This window comes from Oncorhynchus masou, chromosome 14 (genome assembly GCF_036934945.1).
Source record: "Oncorhynchus masou masou isolate Uvic2021 chromosome 14, UVic_Omas_1.1, whole genome shotgun sequence".
Lineage (NCBI taxonomy): Eukaryota > Metazoa > Chordata > Actinopteri > Salmoniformes > Salmonidae > Oncorhynchus > Oncorhynchus masou.
This window is the reverse complement of record NC_088225.1, coordinates 20,345,245-20,369,599: the sequence shown is the minus strand read 5'-3', so window position 1 is coordinate 20,369,599 and position 24,355 is coordinate 20,345,245. Positions and strand designations below refer to the sequence as shown.

At 46.0% G+C, this 24,355-nt stretch overlaps 1 protein-coding gene across 1 annotated transcript in view; it reads right to left on the bottom strand.

The window, feature by feature from the left end:
* Positions 1-4,941: 4,941 nt before the first annotated feature.
* LOC135554493 (phospholipid phosphatase 3-like) overlaps positions 4,942-24,355 on the bottom strand; it is a 32,282-nt gene continuing 12,868 nt past the window's right edge. Inside the window, exons 2-6 of the mRNA XM_064986825.1 lie at positions 12,032-12,189; positions 11,146-11,432; positions 10,638-10,695; positions 8,843-9,019; positions 4,942-6,705 (exon numbers count right to left, since the gene is read on the bottom strand). Of these exons, the coding sequence (XP_064842897.1) occupies positions 6,604-6,705; positions 8,843-9,019; positions 10,638-10,695; positions 11,146-11,432; positions 12,032-12,189 (782 nt within the window). The 3' untranslated portion in view covers positions 4,942-6,603. The remainder of the gene's footprint in view (positions 6,706-8,842; positions 9,020-10,637; positions 10,696-11,145; positions 11,433-12,031; positions 12,190-24,355) is intronic.

The following is a 24,355-nucleotide window of genomic DNA, read 5'->3' as shown; positions in this document are numbered from 1 at the left end:
AGCCAGCTAGCTACCTCACCACCGATGACTGACGGACACCAGAGATTGGGAAAGGGGAGCAGAAGTAACAGTGGTATAAACGACCTAGAATGGGAATGTCCTTCTTCTCTCTCACCTCCATGTTTATGTATGGAAGGAACCCAGCTCTTAAGCTGTCCACATTTGGGTGAGCCGTGCTCATAAATAAACATGGGTTTGTTGGGATAAACCATTGTCTATCCTCTATTGTACCGCGGGATCAGTGAGGTGCTCAGGTACTCACCAGAATGGAGGGGGGACAGGTCAGCACACGTCACAGATGGAAGTTGGAACACGAGGCCAAGAGAGGGAGCGAGGGTGGCTGGAAGTGCTGTCCAGACAGGCAGGCTCCTCCTGGTGCCTGGAATGCTTCCATACGGCTGTCATCATTCCTCATCATTCCTCATCATTTCCGGTGATTGCGGAGGATTCCAGAGGATTCCCGACATCGGTTTCTCCATCCATCACTGGCCACCAAAGGGAAGAGGAACAGTAACTACAAGAGAGACGTTGTCATAACTCAACACCCTCGGGTCACACTAATAACCATGGTCACAGCAGGCAGACGGATCGCTGTGAGACCGTGTCATTCTGTCAATGGGCCAATTACTGCAATAGCTGTTAACACTCACATCCTGTGACCTTTGGCCTAATGTGCCTGTACACCTACTTTAGAATAGGGTGTTATAAGCAGGCTGTACAGTTTGAGAGAAGTATAGAAACGAAGTGGTTGAGCGACATGTTTGCCACTGTTCTAATGAAGACAGAGATAATATAATTGGTTCATGCGTGTGGATGTCACCGCATTTTAACACCGATTACTGTCTTTGTCTTGTATCAGCACTCAGAGTGACAACACCTTGTGTATCCAAGCCATTCCTACATCTTGGCTTAACTTGTTGCCAAGACACACACACACTCTCTCACATACACATGCACACACATACACACGTTGGTCACTGTGGCCTCAACCCCACTAGGTTGTCCAGTCCTCCTTGTTGTGTCAGCTGTGAACACGGGAGAGGAATTACTGGTACTAACCACTGCACTGATACCACCTTCCTCCCCATCACTGACACCACACACACACACACACTGTACTACAATTCTTTGTAATAGTTGACACACTGTATGACCCAAAAAAAAACATCTCACAGCACCACGCAACAGCAACAATAGGGGAAAGCCATTATGTCAATGTCAACGACATAATTGTTTGCAGACATTCTCTAAAATGGACTGGTCTAGTGTCAGCTCGTCGCTGGCAGACTGCAGATGAATAAGTGCAGAGAAATGGAGAACTGCAGAGCAGATACAGAGCAGTTACTCTACATGGCTCTTCAGCCTCTATAAACAGACCCTGGATGTGTCTCAAGTGCACCCTATTCGCTACCTAGTGCACTACTTTTGGCCTGGGTCTTGGGGAATTGGGTGCCATTTGAGATACAGGCACTGAGTGTCATGTCATGGTAACATGTCAGAGTGTGAGGGAGTGTGAGGCTCTGTGGACTGACACTGACCCTGGGACCCAGATGGTTGGTTTGTCTCTCCTCCCTCGTCCCCGACACCTCACTATTCCTTACCATGCTTTCACTCTCCAGCCCTTGTTTTCACATTCCAATCTGTCCTTAACGACCCACAATGCCTGGCATATAGTATATACACACAAGCATGCATGCACTTGAGTATGTAAACACAAACACACACCCACAGGCATGCAGACACATACACACACACACCCACCCACCCACCAGACATGTAGTCTCTCATCCTTTAGACCGTACAGTATAAACACATTGCTTGATATCTCTATCTACATGGTGTCTTGTCTCTGTCCTACAGATAACATTGTTTTTAGCTCCATGTTTTGTCATAGTCCAACACATTCCTTAGGAACCTTTAGACATTCTTACCTGTCGGGACTAATCTAGCTGTTTATGTTCATGTGTGAACTGAGGGGTCAAAGTGGCCCCGATAACCTTGACATAGATAGTGGTAGCACTTGATAGCATACCACCCTCAGGGTAATGAACCCGGGAACGTCCTGTTTCACACCGTCAGACACTGTAAAATAACATCCACACATTGAGCAGCCATATACATCCGACAGAATGACTTCCAGGTAGGTAAATAGGGGTCTGTGGTGTTATTCACCGTCCTCAGAGTTAGGCTGTTTATCACACATCCCAGGCTAGTTCATCTTTCCTGCTGCATACTGTATTGTTTGAGCTGGCACAGCAGCCATGTCCAAAAATGTGTTTTGGGAAGCTGCTAAATTGATAATGTTGAGATTGGATATTTTTTACCAGTCTGTTTCTCCCACAAATGAAACACTCAACGGTGGGATCCAAATATGCAAAAAAACTGCAACTTCACTCATCAATATTCAACGATTACAAAAGTTCCCTCTACCCCACTTTGGGTCCATCCTTGCCAAAACGGCTATCGTGGAGGCGGTGTGGCCGTGCCCAAATGTCTATGCTATGATACTATATCCCCATCGGATATATCATACTGGTGTGGACTCTGAGGCATGTGGTCGTCCAGTGGGTTGAGTATGCAGGTGGGGTGTGAGATGCTACGTGTCTGAGACTACACACACACCATCTGCAGAGTTTCCACGTCACACTAATTGCCATCGCAGACCTGACGTACGTCCACCCAGAGGGCTCGAAAAGCTATTTCTGGCACCGTTTGGGGTGTTTTCTTCTCTTTCTGCATACCAAATGATCTGGCCTGGTCTAATCCCCTCGGTGCAGCATGATGAAGGCAGATTTATCTAGCGCTGTGTTGCTGGAGCATAGAGAGACTAATGCCTTTCACAGGCCTGCATCAGGAGTCAGGACACAATGTGCCCGCTCTGCTCTGCTCTCAAGTCTCAGGTCTTAATGGCTGCAGCATTCCCAAACTGGCATTGCTGGGATAGATGGAGTATATGGAGGAATATTCAGTCTAATGGAGCTGAGCAGCAGCAGGTCTCAACTCAAGCATACTAAAGAGCCCATTAATCCCTTCTAATTCTATCAAGAATTGAGCTGCAGAGGGATAAGAACCCCACTAAGTTCCAATCCAGAGGCTATGTCTGTAATGCCATGGAGACCGACCCTGGGAGAAAAGATTATATGCAAAGCAGAAATAGCCCCTCTTTCTCCACTGTTGATTCAATGTACAACAGTAAGCTGCTTGAAACTGTGCCTTATGATGAGAGGTATTTGTCGGACTGTAGACGTTTCTTGGTCATTACATTACCAGAAAGAAGCCCTCAAAGGAAGCCTGGTGGGGGAGTTTTAAATGCCTGGGTGATGTTATCCCATCTGATAGTATGATAGGCAGACAGCAGGTATGATACAGGTGTCCTCTCCACCTCCACTAGACAGGTATGCAGGTGAGCTACGTGCCCGTCTGTCTGCCTGCCAGCCTGCCTGCAGTAGTAACCCATCACAGGGTTCCCTACCTCCACACCATTGATTCTGATCGCCCGCCGTAACATCCGCCCATGGAACGATTCTGTTTTTAGACCTGTATTTTATCTGAAAAACAAATGTCTTATCAAAGGAATTCCCCAGTCCTAAGTATGGGGAAGAGGGAGGAAGTGTGCTTTATTTTCTTTCAGAATGGAGCGTGGAGACGGTCATGTGTTTTACAGGCTGAGATTAGTGCTCAATCAGCCTCATCTAAATGACCACAGGCCGGCTGGGGCTACTGTTGTATGTTTATACTAAACTACAGCCACAACTCACAGTGGAGAGGGCTGGAACTAGTGGGACCTTTCAGATAGACAGGACACACACGCCTCAGTTAGTCTGGCCTCTGCTCTATGGACTGGAGGAAGAATTGGCCTCCTCTTGTCAATCCCATTCATTTGAACAAGGTCAAAGGGTCACCAAGGAAGACATCTACGGAGCAATCAAGATGTCATGTTTGAAAGGCTGTGTTGTAAGCTTAGTAGAGCACCTACTCTTCTCTCCTGATCACTCAAAAAGAAAACACACACACACACACAATGATGACCTAGACAAAAACAGATAGACAACAACATCTTCACAAGCGCAGGCATTTAGTGCTAAGGAATTAAATGTGTCTCTTAGTAACAGTATTGACACAAAACAGGCCTGACAACCACAGTCACATTCCTTCCCAGCCCGAAGCCCCACACCCAAATCCCTCCTCCCTACCTCCCCCCGTCACCCCTTCCCCACAGCCAACTACTCCATTACTCCTTCCCTTCATTACTGAACCCCAGCTTCTCCCTTCATCCCGTTCTCCCGCTGCATGCCAGCCCTCCCCTTTCCTCACCTCCATACACACCCATTACTCCTTCCCTTCATTACTGAACCCCAGCTTCTCCCTTCATCCCGTTCTCCCGCTGCATGCCAGCCCTCCCCTTTCCTCACCTCCATACACACCCATTACTCCTTCCCTTTCTCTCACTCTGATCTCAGCTGCCTTTTATTCTCCTCACTCAGCCAGGAAGTGGATTGGAAAAGAAAGAGAATAAATAAAAAGGCCTCCACCTCCCCAGCCGACTATCTAGCCAGGCATCGCCATGGCAGCATGATCCCCAAAAAGCCCAGCGCGCTCTGCTGCACTCCAAAAGGATTGAAAGAGAGAGGGAGGTAGAGAAGGGAGGGAGAAAGGAGAGCGGGTGGTGGAGGGAGAAAGTAGGTGGGTTCTTTCCCAGTCAGAAACTAGAGGTGAAGTCACTTGTGACTTTAGAATTCAATATTTTTTGTTGCTCTCGGTTTCCCCTCCAACTTCTCCTGAACTAAGCTTGAACTTACTTACTGGTCATATGTGTGTGACGAACAACTGATTCTTTACTCTGTTGAGCATATAAACAGTCAGACGACAAACATTGTTTCTGTGCAGAAAGAAAAAAAGTGTGTGAGACATTAAGGAAAATCAGTGGACAATAGGAGGTCAAAAGATTCAACATTCATTTTATTGGTTTGGTTTTTTGAGTACAGTGGTTATTTTCAGCCATTCAGCCATTCACAGAGAAAACAAAATACACAAAACTGGAAACAAGAAATATCTTTCTGATAATAGCTCTGGCTCAGTCTCGTCGTTATGACAATAACAACAACTCTGCGTACCTGATCAACAACAGACACATAACACATAAACGTGAAAAAAACTGTCCAGAAATGGCACTAATAATACTTTTGAAATTCTGTGTGGTTTATAAAAAATACATATTTACATTCAATTTGAATAATTATCATTTGGAAAAAAACTAAAACATATACTGTATGAGAGTGACATATTAAGAGAAATAAAACACTGATTATTCAAACTTGAGAAAATATATATAATATCAATTATACTATCAGAGTAGGTTCCATTATGTAGTTCAAGTGCTATTAATAGGAATATACAGGGGACCTCTGCCATAGGCAACACGAGGCAGCCATTTTGGCTCCCCTGTGAGAGTGGCATAACTCAAGGTGCAGCTCAGAGGTCAGGGTAATAGGTCAAAGGTTACAGGGTTCAGTCATAGCTCCGCCTCTGAGACACAGTAATAAGTGGTTAGTACAGAGTACAGACATGGAAAAGCGTGGGAGTGAGGGGGAGGGGACGTAACCTGGGCAAAGCAGATTTCCACCCTATCACTCCTGGGTAACTGAAGTTAACATACTTGGTTGAATACAAAGTGTTCTCTTTTGTCTTTGTCCATCCTCTATTAGTTGCTGTGTAGTTAGAGGGTGAAGGATGAGAGGGTATTGGTAAAGAGGGCACACGAGGCCAGTGCTCCTTCCTTATTGGTTGCCAGGGTTTGTCACTCCATGCAGCGCTGTTGTTCTATGTAGAGGTCTGAAATAACAGTTCAGTTCTGACTGTCTCGTTTCACACAATGAGACATCCACAGAATTAGTGTCAGGGGTCAGGGGGCGTCAATGAGACATCCACAGAATTAGAGTCAGGGGACGTCAATGAGACATCCACAGAATTAGAGTCAGGGGACGTCAAGCTGAAGAAGTGGAGTCCAGCTGATGATGTCATCATCTAGGCTGGTCAGAGGATGACCAACGAAGTGACGACCAATGAAGATAATTTAGAGACACCGACTGACGTGTGTTTGTGAGAGCTAACCTAATGCACTGCCCACTAACCACCATCACATATAAAACATATTCTACTTAGAACAGGAAAAAAATCATTATTATTAGCAGCTTTATCTACGACTCTCATTTGAAAAATAGAAACATTTGTCGTTTTTCATATACAAAATATCTGTAAAATTACTATGCATATCTCCATGTGGACGGGTTGTACTCTACAGTGATTTGGTGTGTGTGTGTGTGTTAGATGGTAGTGTGTGTTAGTGAGAGAGAGAGAGGTGGCACTACGTGTGCGTGCGTATCTTGACGTATTCATCAGAACATGTGTGTACTTGCTAGAACGCTCTTTACCTGCTCTACCTCTTATCTCATCCCCCTTCCTTTTCACACACCTTGTCTCCCTCCCTGTCCATCCATGTGCTGCTCACCTCTGCTATCTGACTGTCTCTCCCTCTCTCTCTCTTTCTGTCTTTTCTCCCATCCGTCCAGATAGGTGAGGAGGAGTGTGTTGGGGTAGGTGGTGCTAGCAGACGGTCTGTTGGCTGGACAGGGGGCTCTCCAGAGACATGCTGGTGGGAGACAGGTCTGGACGGTTGTTCTTAAACATGGAGGAAATATAGAAGGCCTGGAGAGACACAGATAAAACACTGTCCGTCAAACACAGATACATAGAGATGGAACACTGTCCGTCAAACACACAGATACATAGAGATGGAACACTGTCTGTCAAACACACAGATACATAGAGATGGAACACTGTCCGTCAAACACAGATACATAGAGATGGAACACTGTCCGTCAAACACAGATAGATAGAGACGGAACACTGTCCGTCAAACACAGATACATAGAGACGGAACACTGTCCGTCAAACACAGATAGATAGAGACGGAACACTGTCCGTCAAACACAGATACATAGAGACGGAACACTGTCCGTCAAACACAGATACATAGAGATGGAACACTGTCCGTCAAACACAGATACATAGAGATGGAACACTGTCCGTCAAACACAGATACATAGAGATGGAACACTGTCCGTCAAACACAGATACATAGAGATGGAACACTGTCCGTCAAACACAGATACATAGAGATGGAACACTGTCCGTCAAACACAGATACATAGAGATGGAACACTGTCCGTCAAACACAGAAACATAGAGATGGAACACTGTCCGTCAAACACAGATACATAGAGATGGAACACTGTCCGTCAAACACAGATACATAGAGATGGAACACTGTCCGTCAAACACAGATACATAGAGATGGAACACTGTCCGTCAAACACAGATACATAGAGATGGAACACTGTCCGTCAAACACATAGATACATAGAGATGGAACACTGTCTGTCAAACACACAGATACATAGAGATGGAACACTGTCCGTCAAACACAGATACATAGAGATGGAACACTGTCCGTCAAACACAGATACATAGAGATGGAACACTGTCCGTCAAACACAGATACATAGAGATGGAACACTGTCCATCAAACACAGATAGATAGAGATGGAACACTGTCCGTCAAACACAGATACATAGAGATGGAACACTGTCCGTCAAACACAGATACATAGAGATGGAACACTGTCCGTCAAACACAGATACATAGAGATGGAACACTGTCCGTCAAACACACAGATACATAGAGATGGAACACTGTCCGTCAAACACACAGATACATAGAGATGGAACACTGTCCGTCAAACACAGATACATAGAGATGGAACACTGTCCGTCAAACACAGATAGATAGAGACGGAACACTGTCCGTCAAACACAGATACATAGAGATGGAACACTGTCCGTCAAACACAGATAGATAGAGACGGAACACTGTCCGTCAAACACAGATACATAGAGATGGAACACTGTCCGTCAAACACACAGATACATAGAGATGGAACACTGTCCGTCAAACACAGATAGATAGAGACGGAACACTGTCCGTCAAACACAGATACATAGAGATGGAACACTGTCCGTCAAATACAGATACATAGAGATGGAACACTGTCCGTCAAACACAGATACATAGAGATGGAACACTGTCCGTCAAACACAGATACATAGAGATGGAACACTGTCCGTCAAACACATAGATACATAGAGATGGAACACTGTCTGTCAAACACACAGATACATAGAGATGGAACACTGTCCGTCAAACACAGATACATAGAGATGGAACACTGTCCGTCAAACACACAGATACATAGAGATGGAACACTGTCCGTCAAACACAGATACATAGAGATGGAACACTGTCTGTCAAACACACAGATACATAGAGATGGAACACTGTCCGTCAAACACACAGATACATAGAGATGGAACACTGTCCGTCAAACACACAGATACATAGAGATGGAACACTGTCCGTCAAACACAGATACATAGAGATGGAACACTATCCGTCAAACACACAAAGGCAACCAAGAGAATCCGTCAAACATAAGACAGATATCCCAACCGCCAGAGAGACTGGTTATACTGCTCAGCCTGACCCAGATGAGATCCCACCATATAGGGACTGAATGAGACAAATACAGATTGTATAGGCAGATAGATAAATACAGATTGTACAGGCAGATGGATAGGACATGATGCCCTGTTATTGTTTAGGCAGGCATGGTTGACATTATTTCATCCTGTAAGCCTGACTGACATAGGAGATCATACATCAACACATTTGTTCCCAATCCCACAGCTCCATAGAGCCAGAGGGAGGGGAGAGACAGACACTTACCACCCAGTAGGCGGTGAGGCCTCCCTGGATGAAGCCGGTGATCACGTCGGTGGGGTGGTGGCGGTAGTCAGAGATGCGGCTCAGCCCGGTGTACACGGCTATCATCACCAGCAGGAACTGTAGCAGCGGGCGCAGCAGACGAGCCCCTCGCCATGACAACCGTGCCTGCAGGTAGAACTGGAGAAGGAGAGCAGCGTCACATGATCAGAGCCTTCAAATATGAGAAGTGTGTGTGCGTGTGTGTGCAGGCCCTCTCATGCATTTTTTCATGGGTCTGTGTGTGTGCATAAACTGCAGCGTAGTTGGTTCTTTCCACAGTGATCTGGTCACATGGTACATTAAACACAGTTAACACACACACATGTCTAGAGGGTGAGGAAGAGGACCTGGCATTAGTCCATCCACACTGGGCTCAGCACCCTAATAAACCTCTCCTCCATCTCATCTTGCCCTCCAAGCCCCATCATTACTACAATAGAGGAGGAGTGTCTGTCAGTCAGGGACCAGACAGAGACTGACTGAGGGGTCAGGGGTTAACTGTAGAGATGCATGGTGCTGTTTCTGAGGTGACTGCTGCCAGGCCTGGGCCTGTCACTGGAACATGTGGAACGTATTCCTCCGGAGGGGAGGGGAGCTGGAAGCAGGTGTCAGACTTCTTGCCCTCCAACCCCAGCAGCTGGCCCAGGGCCCTGGTTGCATGTCGCTGCAGGTCCCATCGATTCTAAAGGACACAGTCAGTCTGCAGTAGTAGAACTAGCTATACGCCAGGAAGCCACAGACGGGATGGAGGGAAGATAGAGGGAGAAGAGGAGAAGAGAGGGAGAAGAGGAGAATGAGGCCCCTTGTTTTTCTCAGGACACTCAACTGCTCTCAATGCCTCACTCTTTCTCTCCCTCTTTCTCTCTGTCCCTTTCTGATAAGTGGGGGTGAGGAGGGGAGGACCCGAGAAATCTATTAACAATGTTTTTTTGAATGGTGAATCCTCTTCTGTTATCAGATTGAAATTGAAGTTTCATATATATTTCCCGTAAATAGCTTTGTGATTATTCCAGTCATATTCCGGGCCATTGGAGACTTGATGAAGTGGAGGAATTCCATTTAGAATGTGAATGAATACATTATGGGAACAAATGCTTGAGCCATGATGGGCTTTTGTCTTCCTCTGTCATTTCTCACCCCACAATGTGTTCCTCACCAATGGTCCAGTAGAGAGAGAGAGGAGGGGGGTGGGGTTCTCTTGTTGAAAGAAGCCTGTGGATCTCTCAGCAGCCCCCCCCCCAAAACAAGGAGTGCTCTGTCTGCTCTACATCTCTCCCTCTATTCATGTTCCCTGTGGAAAACTTCCTCCCTCTCCCTTTTCATTTCAGGCAGGACGGCTTTTGAAAAGTTGCCTTTCTCAGAGTTTGCATGTACAGTGTGTGTATGTGAGTGTGTTTGAATGTCTGAGTGTTTGTGAGTGTGTGAGTGAGTGAGTGTGCACTCCATCTCTACAGGGACAAAGTGTCCAATATCTTCTTTCATAATTACAGTGAAAGTTAAAACTGTCAAAGATCATTCTTTCCTTCCTTCAACTAATCTGTAGTAATCCCAGCTAAAGCAGGTGACTTCAAGTGTATAAACGTTACTTGGCAGGTGTGCTGTTCTTTGTCGCCACGGGCATGTGCAAGTGTGTGTGTGTGTGTGTGTGTGTGTGTGTGTGTGTGTGTGTGTGTGTGTGTGTGTGTGTGTGTGTGTGTGTGTGTGTGTGTGTGTGTGTGTGTGTGTGTGTGTCTCTCCAATTGCCAGTGACACTTACCGCCAGGTAGAGCATGGTGTACATGGCAAAGGAGGAATGGCCAGAGAAAAAGGACTTCCTGAAAGATAAAGGGATAACAGGGATGTCATTCATTAACCCAGTTCTCTAGTGTCAATATTGCTCCATCTCAATCTATGGTAATAAACATAGCAATAGTTTCTCACAACGACAGACTTTCACTTTGACTAGACTAGCGGCGTTTGGGTCTATTCCATCTCAATTCCAGTCAGTGCATGACTTTTCAGGATTGCATAACAATGGTAAAATCTCATATCCAATCCAACTGACAGGACTTGAGCTCAAATTCAGCCCAACTCTGATACACTGAAGCTTGATTCACATTACAGGACCAACCACAACTGCACTGTGCTAGTTCTGATATTTATCTTCACGTTGTCCTTTCCTGCACGGTTCCAGCAACTATGGTGGGTGTGTAACCAGGCCAGCTCAGTTTGGCCAGGCCTGGCCCTATAGTGTGAATAGGGAAGGCGTCTCTCTCGGTACTGACCTGGCCTCCTCCACCATCTTGTGTTTGGGCTGCCTGCAGGTGACCTGGGCCACATAGGAGCCGGGGACGCAGTTGAGCGAGGCGTATGTCACGTTGCACACAGACAGGAAGTTAGGTCGCAGGCGCCCCACACTCAGCTTGGCCATGTTGGTCAATGATTGGCCCACGCAGCAGCCGAACAGGAAGCTTCCCAGCTCCTTATAGAGGCAGGACACATAGAGGTTGCGCACGAAGGCCCGCGATTGCACCTCACGGAATCGAACCCGGTAACACTCGCCCAGCGCAATCTGGCCAGGGAAGAAGAGGAGGAGCAAGAGTTAGAATCAGTCCTCTTCGTAAAAAAGCTGCGCTAGATACCGGTAGAAAAACGACGCTACACTTTCACAGCGCATTGTAAAAGAGAAGGTTTTTTCAATGACCTGACTAAATAAAGGCTAAATATTGAATGGCTCATAAATACATCTACTTCCAGGTGAACCTCTCGTCTGCTTACAGTGAGTGTGTAAGAGGTGATAGTATGTCATGTGTATATACTCAGTAAGATCCTACAGTGTGTAAGATAGTATGTCATGTGTATATACTCAGTAAGATCCTACAGTGTGTAAGATAGTATGTCATGTGTATATACTCAGTAAGATCCTACAGTGTGTAAGAGGTGATAGTATGTCATGTGTATATACTCAATAAGATCCTACAGTGTGTAAGAGGTGATAGTATGTCATGTGTATATACTCAGTAAGATCCTACAGTGTGTAAGAGGTGATAGTATGTCATGTGTATATACTCAATAAGATCCTACAGTGTGTAAGAGGTGATAGTATGTCATGTGTATATACTCAGTAAGATCCTACAGTGTGTAAGTGGTGTGTCGTGTTGTGTGTCTCACCGTGAGGCCAGTGATGACGATGCCCCCAGCGATGAGCAGTGCGTCAGGGATGGCCTCTCTCTCCAGGTAGGGGTAGGTGATGCTCTGGTCCCCACAGAAGAAACCCCTCCGGTACGGAGTCACCGCCTTCAACTCACACGCAAAGAACGGGATGGAGGCTGGAGAGAGGGGGGGGGGGGGGTTTAGACACAGTTATGAGGGAGATGAAGAGACAGAATAGGAAGAAAATATGAGGAGTGTGTGTGTGTGTGTGTGTGTGTGTGTGTGTGTGTGTGTGTGTGTGTGTGTGTGTGTGTGTGTGTGTGTGTGTGTGTGTGTGTGTGTGTGTGTGTGAGTAAAGAGTAAGAGTGACGCATCACACAGCGAGCCAAGACAAAGAGGTGTCATTGATCCGTGATCCTGTTTTATATGAGAAGGGTTTAGGAGACAGGATATAGGCCTGGGTGCAATCTGAGGAGGGGGCGGGTCTTAGACCCATCAGTCATCCACTGACTGGATTCAAGATCTCCCAAAGTATCTGTCATTCCTTACATACTGGAGCTCCACCAGAGAGGCTGGAGGAGGGGGACAGAGAGGGGGACAGAGATGACAGTGCAGAATGAAGGATTATTCAGGAGGAGAGGAGACAGAGAGTCTATTACACAGAAAATGACAAAGTGGTGAAAGCCAAAGGGTTTTACAGTAAAGTAATAGCCAGGCTACAGTATAGACTATAACGTGACTGCAGAGACCTCCAATAGAAAGGGAATAGAGTAGTCTTTTGTGTCCAATAATAAGGAAATAGAATTAGTGTAGTGTGGCACAGAGACGCACAAGGAGCGTACAACATTAAACATTAACTACCACTGTATTGGCAGAATATTTATTAAATCAATGTAGTAACACATTACCTTCTTATTTTTATTTCCTGGTTGGCTAACCAATTAAAAGTGTGTGTGTAAGGAAGGCGTAAAGGGTGGTCAAGGTCTGTCTTTCTTAAGCAAACAAACCTCGCTACAACCTGCCCTGCTGCTGGTGAAAGTTCATTGGGTAAAGATTGTGCAACCTCGTTATGATACTGGCACCAGTCACACAGCAGGGAGGATGAAATCAAATCCAAGGCTATATCTGAAATTAAATCTACACCACTACACTCACTCTGAACTTCCAAACTACCCTTCTAGTTCCTCTCTCGGCTCCCCACAGCCCCTCTAGCCCATCATGTAGTCCCCTATCCCATGCCCCCATAGCCCTCTCCCCATGGAGCAGGGAGAGCATGGGACTAATGATTAACCTCTCCCTCATCATAGAGCCTGGAGCTGGAGAGGGCCCAGGCAAACACTGCTGCTGCCAGGAAATCTCAGAGAGACTACGTGACAGGAGGAGAGGACAACACAGGCCATTAGAGACTGTAGATCAACAGTAGCAGACGGGAGAAGGACATGGCTCACTGACCTTCAGTGTGACTTTCTGTGTGACCAGAGTTCAACAGGTTTCAGTCTACCTGCACTATATAACCATGAATACTCTACAGATATATCTCACTCACAGTACCAGTCAGTCAATCATAAATACTACCAAAACAGATCCATACAGCCACCCTTTCACCAAGACATACAGTTAAGAACCTACACACATATCAATGTACCTAAGGACCAATACAATTTAGGAATGAAAACAAGGAAATAGTGTAGCGTCATTGGCTTATAAGCAGGGTACAGTTACTGTAGTATACAGCAAATGTCTGCTTGTGACCTTTGCTAATACTGGAAGTATGGAAGTTTGTCAGAAGACCTTTGCTAATACTGGAAGTATGGAAGTTTGTCAGAAGACCTTTGCTAATACTGGAAGTTTGTCAGAGATAAAGACCAAACAGACATATGCTCTGGTTAAGAGAAGGCACGGGAGGGCCTGAAAGAGGGAGGGAGGGAGGGAGGGAGGGAGGGAGGGAGGGAGGGAGGGAGGGAGGGAGGGAGGGAGGGAGGGAGGGAGGGAGGGAGGGAGGGAGGGAGGGAGGGAGGGAGGGAGGGAGGGAGGGAGGGAAGGAGAAACACGTTGCAGGCAGATAGCAGAGGCTCTGACGACAGCAGAGAGAGAAGAGATAGACAGAGGGGAGAGAGCGAGAGAAGAGAGAGATAGTGCAAACATCTCACCTGACCCTGATCTTTGCCTGATCTACTTCTCCTGCCAGAATCACATGCTCCTCATTTCAGATGCATTTAGACCACACACACACACACACGCACACACACACACACATGCACACACACACACACACACACACACACACACACACACACGGCACACCATGGCGTGCGACTCCAAGCTGCAGCCCTCTACAGAGCCTCTGACATCACGCAAGGGCCTAACTCCAGACCACCGTAGAAAAGCCAGATCTCTCCCAGAGAAGTGAGAGAGAGTGGCTGTCTGGAGTTGGTAAGGACCCAGTACCATGACTCAGTACAAAGACAGAGATGAAGGTAAAGATGTTGTATATGCATCAGGAGGCCTTACTTAGGTACTTAAAGGGATTTTTACCATTTTCTCCATCTCCTGAATGTTTTGTCATTCAGGTTCAAAAACGTCCCTTTCTGAACACTTCCAACATGTATGAAAGGTTTCATTAAAACCAAAAGGGGTGCAGTCAGAAAGAGATTGAAATCATATGGAACGGCCCTGAAGAGAAATGTGGTTCTCTTGACTCAAGCACACACTGACAAGGTCAGGGGCTGAAACCCTGTATAGGATTTATAGCTTTACTCTGAAAACACATGACATGGTGGTGTCTATGCTTGGGCCATCCACCACAATAGGCTACTTCTTTACCACAATTCTCTCTCTATATATATATATATATCTGGGGCAGAGTTACGGTTATAATCAATGTTATTGTGGTTTGTCAGTCTGCTAATGGACAGCGTCTCCATTCCTGCCATAATAAAATTGTGGGGCTGGCTGGTTGAGGCGCTAGTGCTGGATCCTCTAGTGTGTTTCTCACAGTAATGGGAGCCATCAACCACTCAGTAGGCAAACTATGACCGCGACCCTGTCAATGATGTATTGACCGCTCTGTAAATATGTGTGTGTTGTCATTTCCACATTTGTGTGTTAAAGTCCATAAGCAGCACATTAGAGCTGCTGCCTATATACATAGGCTTGAAATCACCGGCCACTTGAATAAATGGAACACTAGTCACTTTCATAATGTTTATACATGTTCCATTATGCATCTCATTGATATATACTGCATTCTATTGTACTGTATCTTAGTCTATGCCGCTCTGACATTGCTCGTCCATATATTTATATATTCTTAATTCCATTCCTTTACATAGATGTGTGTGTATTGAAATCGTTAGATATTACTTGTTAGACATTACTGCACTGTTGGAGCTAGAAACAAGCATTTCGCTACACCTGCAATAACATCTGCTAAACACGTGTATGTGACCAATAACATTTGACTTGATTTGACAGCCTGGGCTCACATGGCCAGGACCCACCAACGCTGGCTTACAGAGCTCCTCAAAATGCTACTCTCAAACAACACAGTCCACACAAAAAACAGGCCGCCAGTTTGCCACATACCAACCTCAATCCACAAAACACATCTTATACAAACTTCCCAAACACACATCACTGTGAAACCATGGAGAACACACAGAACACATATGTGATATGTTCTGCAGCAGAACACACACTGTCAACCGAGCCTGCACCGAGCCTATACAACCTCAGAGGTCTGAGAGGTCTCAGCCAGTCCCAGTAAAGTTCCAGTCTTTACACTGGGGTTTACAGCGGCTCTAAACGCTTTCACAAGAAGACGCAAAAGACACTCCAGAGAACCTCACCTCATCTGTCAGGCAGCTGTGAGCAAACCACTGCACCTGGCCAAGAGCAGCCTCAGAGGACACAGCAGCAGAGCAGAGTGGAGCAGGGAGGGAGGGAGGGAGGGAGGGAGGGAGGGAGGGAGGGAGGGAGGGAGGGAGGGAGGGAGGGAGGGAGGAGGGAGGGAGGGAGGGAGGGAGGGAGGGAGGAGGGGGAGGGAGGGAGGGAGGGAGGGAGGGAAACACTAACATAGACCCACACACACACGTGCCAAATGTGCTGTTGGACAGAGTTGGAATGCTTTCAAATAGTCAAAGGGAGAGACAGAGGGAGGAGAAACAGGAAGAGAGAGAGGGCGAGGGAATGGGAGGAGAGGGGATATGTGCCTCACTCTTCAGAAACTCTTCTGGTTCTAATTTACACTTCTATGACCACAGCCCAGAATGAGCTCACTGTGAGAAGAGAACAACAACACAGAGAAAAACAGAACAGCCATGGAGAAAGAGAATAAAGACAGAGAGAGAGAGAGCAGAAGGGTGGAGGAGGGGGCAGATGTTACGTGTTAATTACGTGTGTTATTTATGCAGATGCTTTGAGGGCATATTACTCATAATGTGTACCAGTCAATAAAACAGTGTCAAACTCAAAAGACTGGAAAACATGGTTAGAGGGGGTACGGAAAATTGACAAACAGAGAAAGGGAGAGAGAGGGGGGTGGATAAAGGGTTGGGGGTTGTGAGAGAGGGAGAGAGGGAGGGATGGATAAAGGGTTGGGGGCGAGAGAGGGGGATGGATAAAGGGTTGGGGGGCGAGAGAGGGGGTGGATAAAGGGTTGGGGGGCGAGAGAGAGGGAGAGAGGGGGGATGGATAAAGGGTTGGGGGGCGAGAGAGGGGGGATGGATAAAGGGTTGGGGGGGCGAGAGGGGGGAGAGGGGGATGGATAAAGGGTTGGGGGCGAGAGAGGGGGGATGGATAAAGGGTTGGGGGGCTCAGAGAGGAGAGAGGGGGATGGATAAGGGGTTGGGGGGCTCAGAGAGGGAGAGAGAGGGGGATGGAAAAGGGGTTGGGGGGCTCAGAGAGGGAGAGAGGGGGATGGATAAAGGGTTGGGGGCTCTAGAGAGGGAGAGAGAGGGGATGGATAAGGGGTTGGGGTGCTCTAGAGAGGGAGAGAGAGGGGGATGGATAATGGGTTGGGGGGCCCTAGAGAGGGAGGATGGATAAAGGGTTGGGGGCTCTAGAGAGTGAGAGAGGGGGATGGATAATGGGTTGGGGGGCGAGAGAGGAGAGAGAGGGAGGGGGAGAGAGGGGGATGGATAAAGGGTTGGGGGCTCAGAGAGGGAGAGAGGGGGATGGATAAGGGGTTGGGGGGCTCTAGAGAGGGAGAGAGGGGGATGGATAAAGGGTTGGGGGGCTCTAGAGAGGGAGCGAGGGGGATGGATAAGGGGTTGGGGGACTCTAGAGAGGGAGAGAGGGGGATGGATAAGGGGTTGGGGGGCTCTAGAGAGGGGGATGGATAAGGGGTTGGGGGAGAGAGAGGGGGATGGATAAGGGGTTGGGGGCTCTAGAGAGGGAGAGAGAGGGGGATGGATAAAGGGTTGGGGGGCTCAGAGAGGAGAGAGGGGGATGGATAAGGGGGTTGGGGGCTCTAGAGAGTGAGAGAGGGGGATGGATAAGGAGTTGGGGGGCTCTAGAGAGGGAGAGAGGGGGGATGGATAAGGGGTTGGGGGGCTCTAGAGAGGGAGAGAGGGGGATGGATAATGGGTTGGGGGGCTCTAGAGAGGGAGAGAGGGGGATGGATAAAGGGTTGGGGGGCTCAGAGAGGGATAGAGAGATTGAGAATTGAGAGGTGTGTTGAAGTGTTTCACAGACGGAGACGATGAGCGGTGGTTCTGGAATGTGAGGGTCAGAGAACTGGGCTCTGTTGGGACCTGCCCTGTAAACAGGACCTCGCCTCGTCCAGCAGAATACCCCAGAACACACACACACAAACAACCCACAAAACACCACATGGACTAACAAGCAACCAAACAAGCCACATAAAAACCCAAACTACCCACACAAACCTCAACCAACCATAGCTAACCCAATTAAACCACCCTGGAGCCAAAGAAACCACAGCAAACTAAACAACCCATAGACAGGCACTGAACAAACAAACTAACAGCTTCACCAAACAGTACTAGTATATTATTAACACATGAATATCAATACTAGACTGTAACATAGCCTACTACTCAACAGGGCATCAACCAACATTTTAGGTGACAGTCACTATATAGTATACCATGGGTGCTGAGTGACCAGTGACCACTAGATCTCCTAAGGGGTGAACACACACAGTCCTGGGCAGGGGAGGGGACAGTCACTGGGAAGAGAGGAGAACGCTCCCCTACTACCCTCCAGGGGTGGTCCGTCTCTCTTCAGCCAGGCAGGCCTCTAGGGCCAGTGCCAGGGCCTCTGGTCCTCAACCTCAGGTCTAAACTGCTTGTTTATCCAGAAGTCAATCTACTGCTACTGATGTAGTGAATCATCACATAGAGAGGTGCTTTTACTCTAACTTTAGTAAACCCTGCTGTAATCCCTAATAATAGCATTGTAACTGGTGTAGTGAATCATTACATAGAGGTGGTGTTACTCTAACTTTAGTAAACTCTGCTGTAATCCCTAATAATACCATGTCTACTATACAGAGCTGGACTTCTATTCCCCGAAGACTGTTCTTAGACAATGTGTCCTGGCCACAACATAGTGTATATGTCTATCTGTGTTGAGTCAGTGAGAGTCACAGAGTAGGACCAGTCGTCTTTTGTGTTTCACCTGACATTTAAGGACAAAGAGTCTTTGTATAAAATAGTAGTTGGGTGTGCAACACACACACGGACACACACACGGACACACACCCACTATACAGGGGTGAGCCTGGTAAGCCTCAGACAGGAGATGAAGTCATTGGCACCTGGGCTGTGATTATGACTAGTAAACCACCATCCTCCTGATTAGAGTGACTGTGTGTGTGTGTGTGTGTGTGTGTGTGTGTGTGTGTGTGTGTGTGTGTGTGTGTGTGTGTGTGTGTGTGTGTGTGTGTGTGTGTGTGTGTGTGTGTGTGTGTGTGTGTGTGTGTGCGCGTGCGCGTGCGTGTGCGTGTGTGTGTCCGCCCTGCTCGGATATGTGTGTGGATGAGCACTACAGTGTCCTTTCTCCCAGCTTTTACTTGTTGGGCTGATCCAGGTGGTTACAGGATGGGGGGGGGTTGCTGTCCCCTCTCCTAAATTGTCTGGATTGTTCTAACTGGGTGCACTGTTCACTGTTTTGTCTGCCATGATGCCTACACAAAAAGACTGATCATCAAGGGACAAAGCCTGGGAAACAAAAACAGCCCAACGGCATCTCACTGGCTATCTGATATCAGCAGCATCTGCTGCAGCTGGACTCACATACACACACAACCAGAATGTTATTTACTGCACACATAATCACTAACATTATCACTCGATACACGGTCTATCTGTCCATAGTTCCCACGAAACAACAGAGCTAACTCAAAAAACAAATCAGGAGGAAGAGATGAAAGCCTACTTCCAATTTCCAAGCCTCTGAACCCCCCTCCCTCCCACCCACTATCGGTAGTGCTGTATCTAGTTTCCAGGCTGTGTAACTGTTACTGTAGCTGTCGTCAGGTCCAGACACGCTTCCCCCTAGCCTCTCTGTTCTAACCCCACTCCACTGACTTCCTGCAGCACTGCAGCCATGTTCTGGAGCTAAGGGTATGTGTGGCGAGGGATGGCTGACAGAGAGTAGGGGAACATAAAGAGGCCTGCCTGCCTGGCGGTCTCGGTGGTATGTATGTAAAGGGGTTTGGTGGTCTGTGGCGTAGCGTGAAGGTAAGGGTGTGTGTGGTTCAGGCTGGGTGGCTGGAGAGGCGGCTGTCTGTCTGCAGTGTGACAGTAAGGGTGGGGGGAGTGCTCTGGCTGCTTGTCTGTGGTATATGATATGTGCAGTGAGGACTGTGCTGTCAGACTGTTTGGTTTAGTGGTTTGTCTGTGGTTGGAAGAGCTTCAGACAGCCAGACAGAAGAGGGTTGGGGCTGAGGTGGATAAAGGGGGATCCGGCAGGTAAGATGTGTCAGGAGGATAGGATGATGGGGTAGATAGGGGGCCGTGCTGGGAAGGCACCAGGAGGGGGGGGGCTGTCTGAAAGCCAACATGGAGGAGCAGGGGGTAGAAGGAGGACTCATTTGTTTTGACAGACAGGGACATGGAGGGTTGGGGGGGAACCAGAGACTGCAAACCGACACACAAGGCTTTACCCTTCATTCTTAACACCGATTATATGAAAAACTCACTTCACCAAAGGGAGAATAGGGAGAATTTGTAGCAATTTGGGTGTGGGATACCCCAAGCTGACCTCTGACCCCTACAGTGGATCTTTACCTACAGAAGAGATAGCCACTGCTCCCACTCCCCACCCTGCCTCACCCAGCCAGGGGCTGTTTCAGGCCAATGTGCGTGACCAACCCATTGGTGAGGCTGAATTTCAGAATTTTATTTAAAGGCTCCTATCTAGTCAGTGTAGAGAATTGTTTGTAGTTTTAAAGGTATAACTAATTCCGTGTTCTTTTGATTAAACATAATAGCAAAATCAATACTGATAAATTAATGTTTTGGGAATTTTCTATTCTCCATGACTGTCTACCTTTCATTTTGGTGACTGTTAGTTCTCAAAGATTACAATACCGTAAAACTTCAATTAAAAGCAGTCTCAAATAGCCACCCGTCCCTTTTAATAGCCGGGCAGCGGCACACATTTCAGCAAATGAAGGCCAGTCTCAAAGAAATGGTGGGTCTAAATTAATTGTTTTACGGAGTTTACCATGAAGGTTACCATACATTTTTAAGCAGTTTAATGTTTGATTTGTTACATTAAATAATTCAGTAATGACTCAAAAAAATTATGACAACTATCTTTCTTTAAATCGCCATTAAGAATCTTCTAGCCATTTTCTAGCCATCTAACAGCTGAGAACTGCTAGCTAACTGGCAAGCACCCCCCCCACCCCCAATTTCTTTTTAAAATATATAAAAATTCAAAATAAAATGGCGAAAATGCAGTCAAAAGAGAATAATAATTGTCAAGGAAAAGGTTTTTTTTAGAGAGAGAGAGAGAGAGAGAAAGAGAGAGAGAGAGAGAGGCATTCTATGATAAAAGAAATGTGACAGTGAAGGAAATTAAGAAAATTATTTCGATTCTGGAAGTAAATAAACTATTTAGTAAACAAATAACTATTCAAATTAGCAAAAGCTGTGTGCAATTACAGATATAGACACCTGACTCAAATAGAAGCCTCTCTCTAATACATTTTACGGTATTTTAAAATATGTATATAGGTCCATTGTCTTTTCTACTTACTTTATATGTGGCTTTAGTCATTTAAGTTTACACTGAAAGCGTTTTTCCAACCAGATAATAATGATTTTTTATTTACACTATTTCGACCGAAAAAACACTTATGCGGCCCCCCCAGACGACAGAAAGAGTAAAAAAACACTTATGCGGCCCCCCCCCCCAGACGACAGAAAGAGTAAAAAAACACTTATGCGGCCCCCCCCCCCAGACGACAGAAAGAGTAAAAAAAACATTTATGCCCCCCAGACGACAGAAAGAGTAAAAAAACACTTATGCCCCCCAGACGACAGAAAGAGTAAAAAAACACTTATGCCCCCCAGACGACAGAAAGAGTAAAAAAACACTTATGCCCCCCAGACGACAGAAAGAGTAAAAAAACACTTATGCCCCCCAGACGACAGAAAGAGTAAAAAAAAAAAACACTTATGCCCCCAGACGACAGAAAGAGTAAAAAAAACATTTATGCCCCCAGACGACAGAAAGAGTAAAAAAACACTTATGCCCCCAGACGACAGAAAGAGTAAAAAAACACTTATGCCCCCCCCCCAGACGACAGAAAGAGTAAAAAAAACATTTATGCCCCCCAGACGACAGAAAGAGTAAAAAAACACTTATGCCCCCAGACGACAGAAAGAGTAAAAAAACATTTATGCCCCCCCCAGACAGAAAGAGTAAAAAAACACTTATGCGGCCCCCCCAGACGACAGAAAGAGTAAAAAAACATTTATGCCCCCCAGACGACAGAAAGAGTAAAAAAAAAAAACATTTATGCCCCCAGACGACAGAAAGAGTAAAAAAACACTTATGCCCCCCAGACGACAGAAAGAGTAAAAAAACACTTATGCCCCCAGACGACAGAAAGAGTAAAAAAAAAACACTTATGCGGCCCCCAGACGACAAAAAGAGTAAAAAAACATTTATGCCCCCCCCCAGACGACAAAAAGAGTAAAAAAACATTTATGCCCCCAGACGACAGAAAGAGTAAAAAAACACTTATGCCCCCAGACGACAGAAAGAGTAAAAAAAACACTTATGCGGCCCCCAGACGACAAAAAGAGTAAAAAAAACATTTATGCCCCCAGACGACAAAAAGAGTAAAAAAACATTTATGCCCCCTAGACGACAGAAAGAGTAAAAAAACATTTATGCCCCCAGACGACAGAAAGAGTAAAAAAACATTTATGCCCCCCCAGACGACAGAAAGAGTAAAAAAACACTTATGCCCCCCAGACGACAGGAAGAGTAAAAAAAACACTTATGCCCCCCAGACGACAGAAAGAGTAAAAAAAACATTTATGCCCCCAGACGACAGAAAGAGTAAAAAAACATTTATGCCCCCCAGACGACAGAAAGAGTAAAAAAACATTTATGCCCCCCAGACGACAGAAAGAGTAAAAAAACATTTATGCCCCCCAGACGACAGAAAGAGTAAAAAAACATTTATGCCCCCAGACGACAGAAAGAGTGCCCCCAGACGACAGAAAGAAAAAAACATTTATGCCCCCCAGACGACAGAAAGAGTAAAAAAACATTTATGCCCCCAGACGACAGAAAGAGTAAAAAAACATTTATGCCCCCCAGACGACAGAAAGAGTAAAAAAAAAACATTTATGCCCCCAGACGACAGAAAGAGTAAAAAAAACACTTATGCCCCCAGACGACAGAAAGAGTAAAAAACACTTATGCCCCCCAGACGACAGAAAGAGTAAAAAAACACTTATGCGGCCCCCAGACGACAAAAAGAGTAAAAAAAAAACATTTATGCCCCCCAGACGACAGAAAGAGTAAAAAAACACTTATGCCCCCCAGACGACAGAAAGAGTAAAAAAACACTTATGCCCCCAGACGACAGAAAGAGTAAAAAAAACATTTATGCCCCCAGACGACAGAAAGAGTAAAAAAAATATTTATGCCCCCAGACGACAGAAAGAGTAAAAAAAACACTTATGCCCCCAGACGACAGAAAGAGTAAAAAAACACTTATGCGGCCCCCCAGACGACAAAAATAGTTAAAAAAACATTTATGCGGCCCCCCAGACGACAGAAAGAGTAAAAAAACATTTATGCCCCCAGACGACAGAAAGAGTAAAAAAAACACTTATGCCCCCCCAGACGACAGAAAGAGTAAAAAAAACACTTATGCCCCCAGACGACAGAAAGAGTAAAAAAACACTTATGCGGCCCCCAGACGACAAAAATAGTTTAAAAAACATTTATGCGGCCCCCAGACGACAGAAAGAGTAAAAAAACATTTATGCCCCCAGACGACAGAAAGAGTAAAAAAACACTTATGCGGCCCCCAGACGACAGAAAAGGGTTAAAAAACATTTATGCCCCCCAGACGACAGAAACGAGTAAAAAAACACTTATGCGGCCCCCAGACGACAGAAAGAGTAAAAAAACAGTTGTGAACTGAACATAACAATATGTCAGTTGAAGGGAGGACAGTAGCAGGTGACCCATCTGTGGTTTGTGACTACTATGATTTCCCATTGTAGTCAATTCAATTGCTGTAATTCCATTACCGATTTTCCAGTAATTCAATTACCAATTTGGAAACAGAATTACGAGTTTTAATCACTTAGTAATTAATAAATTTGATATCAGTAAAAACACTATAACTAACTGGTAGGTCTACCTTTACCTATTACTTCTGTGAACTTTCATTATCCTCAGTCCTCATGAGGGAGAGAAATGTGAAAATATCTGAAAGATAATGTGTGTTTTTTATAACAGAATTACAAGGCACAAGGCAATGTTTCTTAAACTTACTGGAGGCAAATAAGTTCTCCAAAACTAAATATAAGTGCTGATATTAGTTGGCAGGGGTCTTTACTTACATTACAACTTACAATATTACAATATTTCTAATACCTTGTCAGACTTTTCCTGCTAGATGTTGTCTAAGACCCTTTTTCCATCTGTTTGACCACAAATCAAAGTCTTTGCTTATTCCTCATTTTTAGGATGGAAAATAATTGGAAAATGTATATATTCCTTAATTTCTCAAAAATAGACTCTTAGTTTTGATTTGACATGCTCCTATGAAGTTAACATGTTGGTGCTCATGGCTCCTTTTAGATGGAAATGTCCTATAGCAACTGGGTAAAGAGC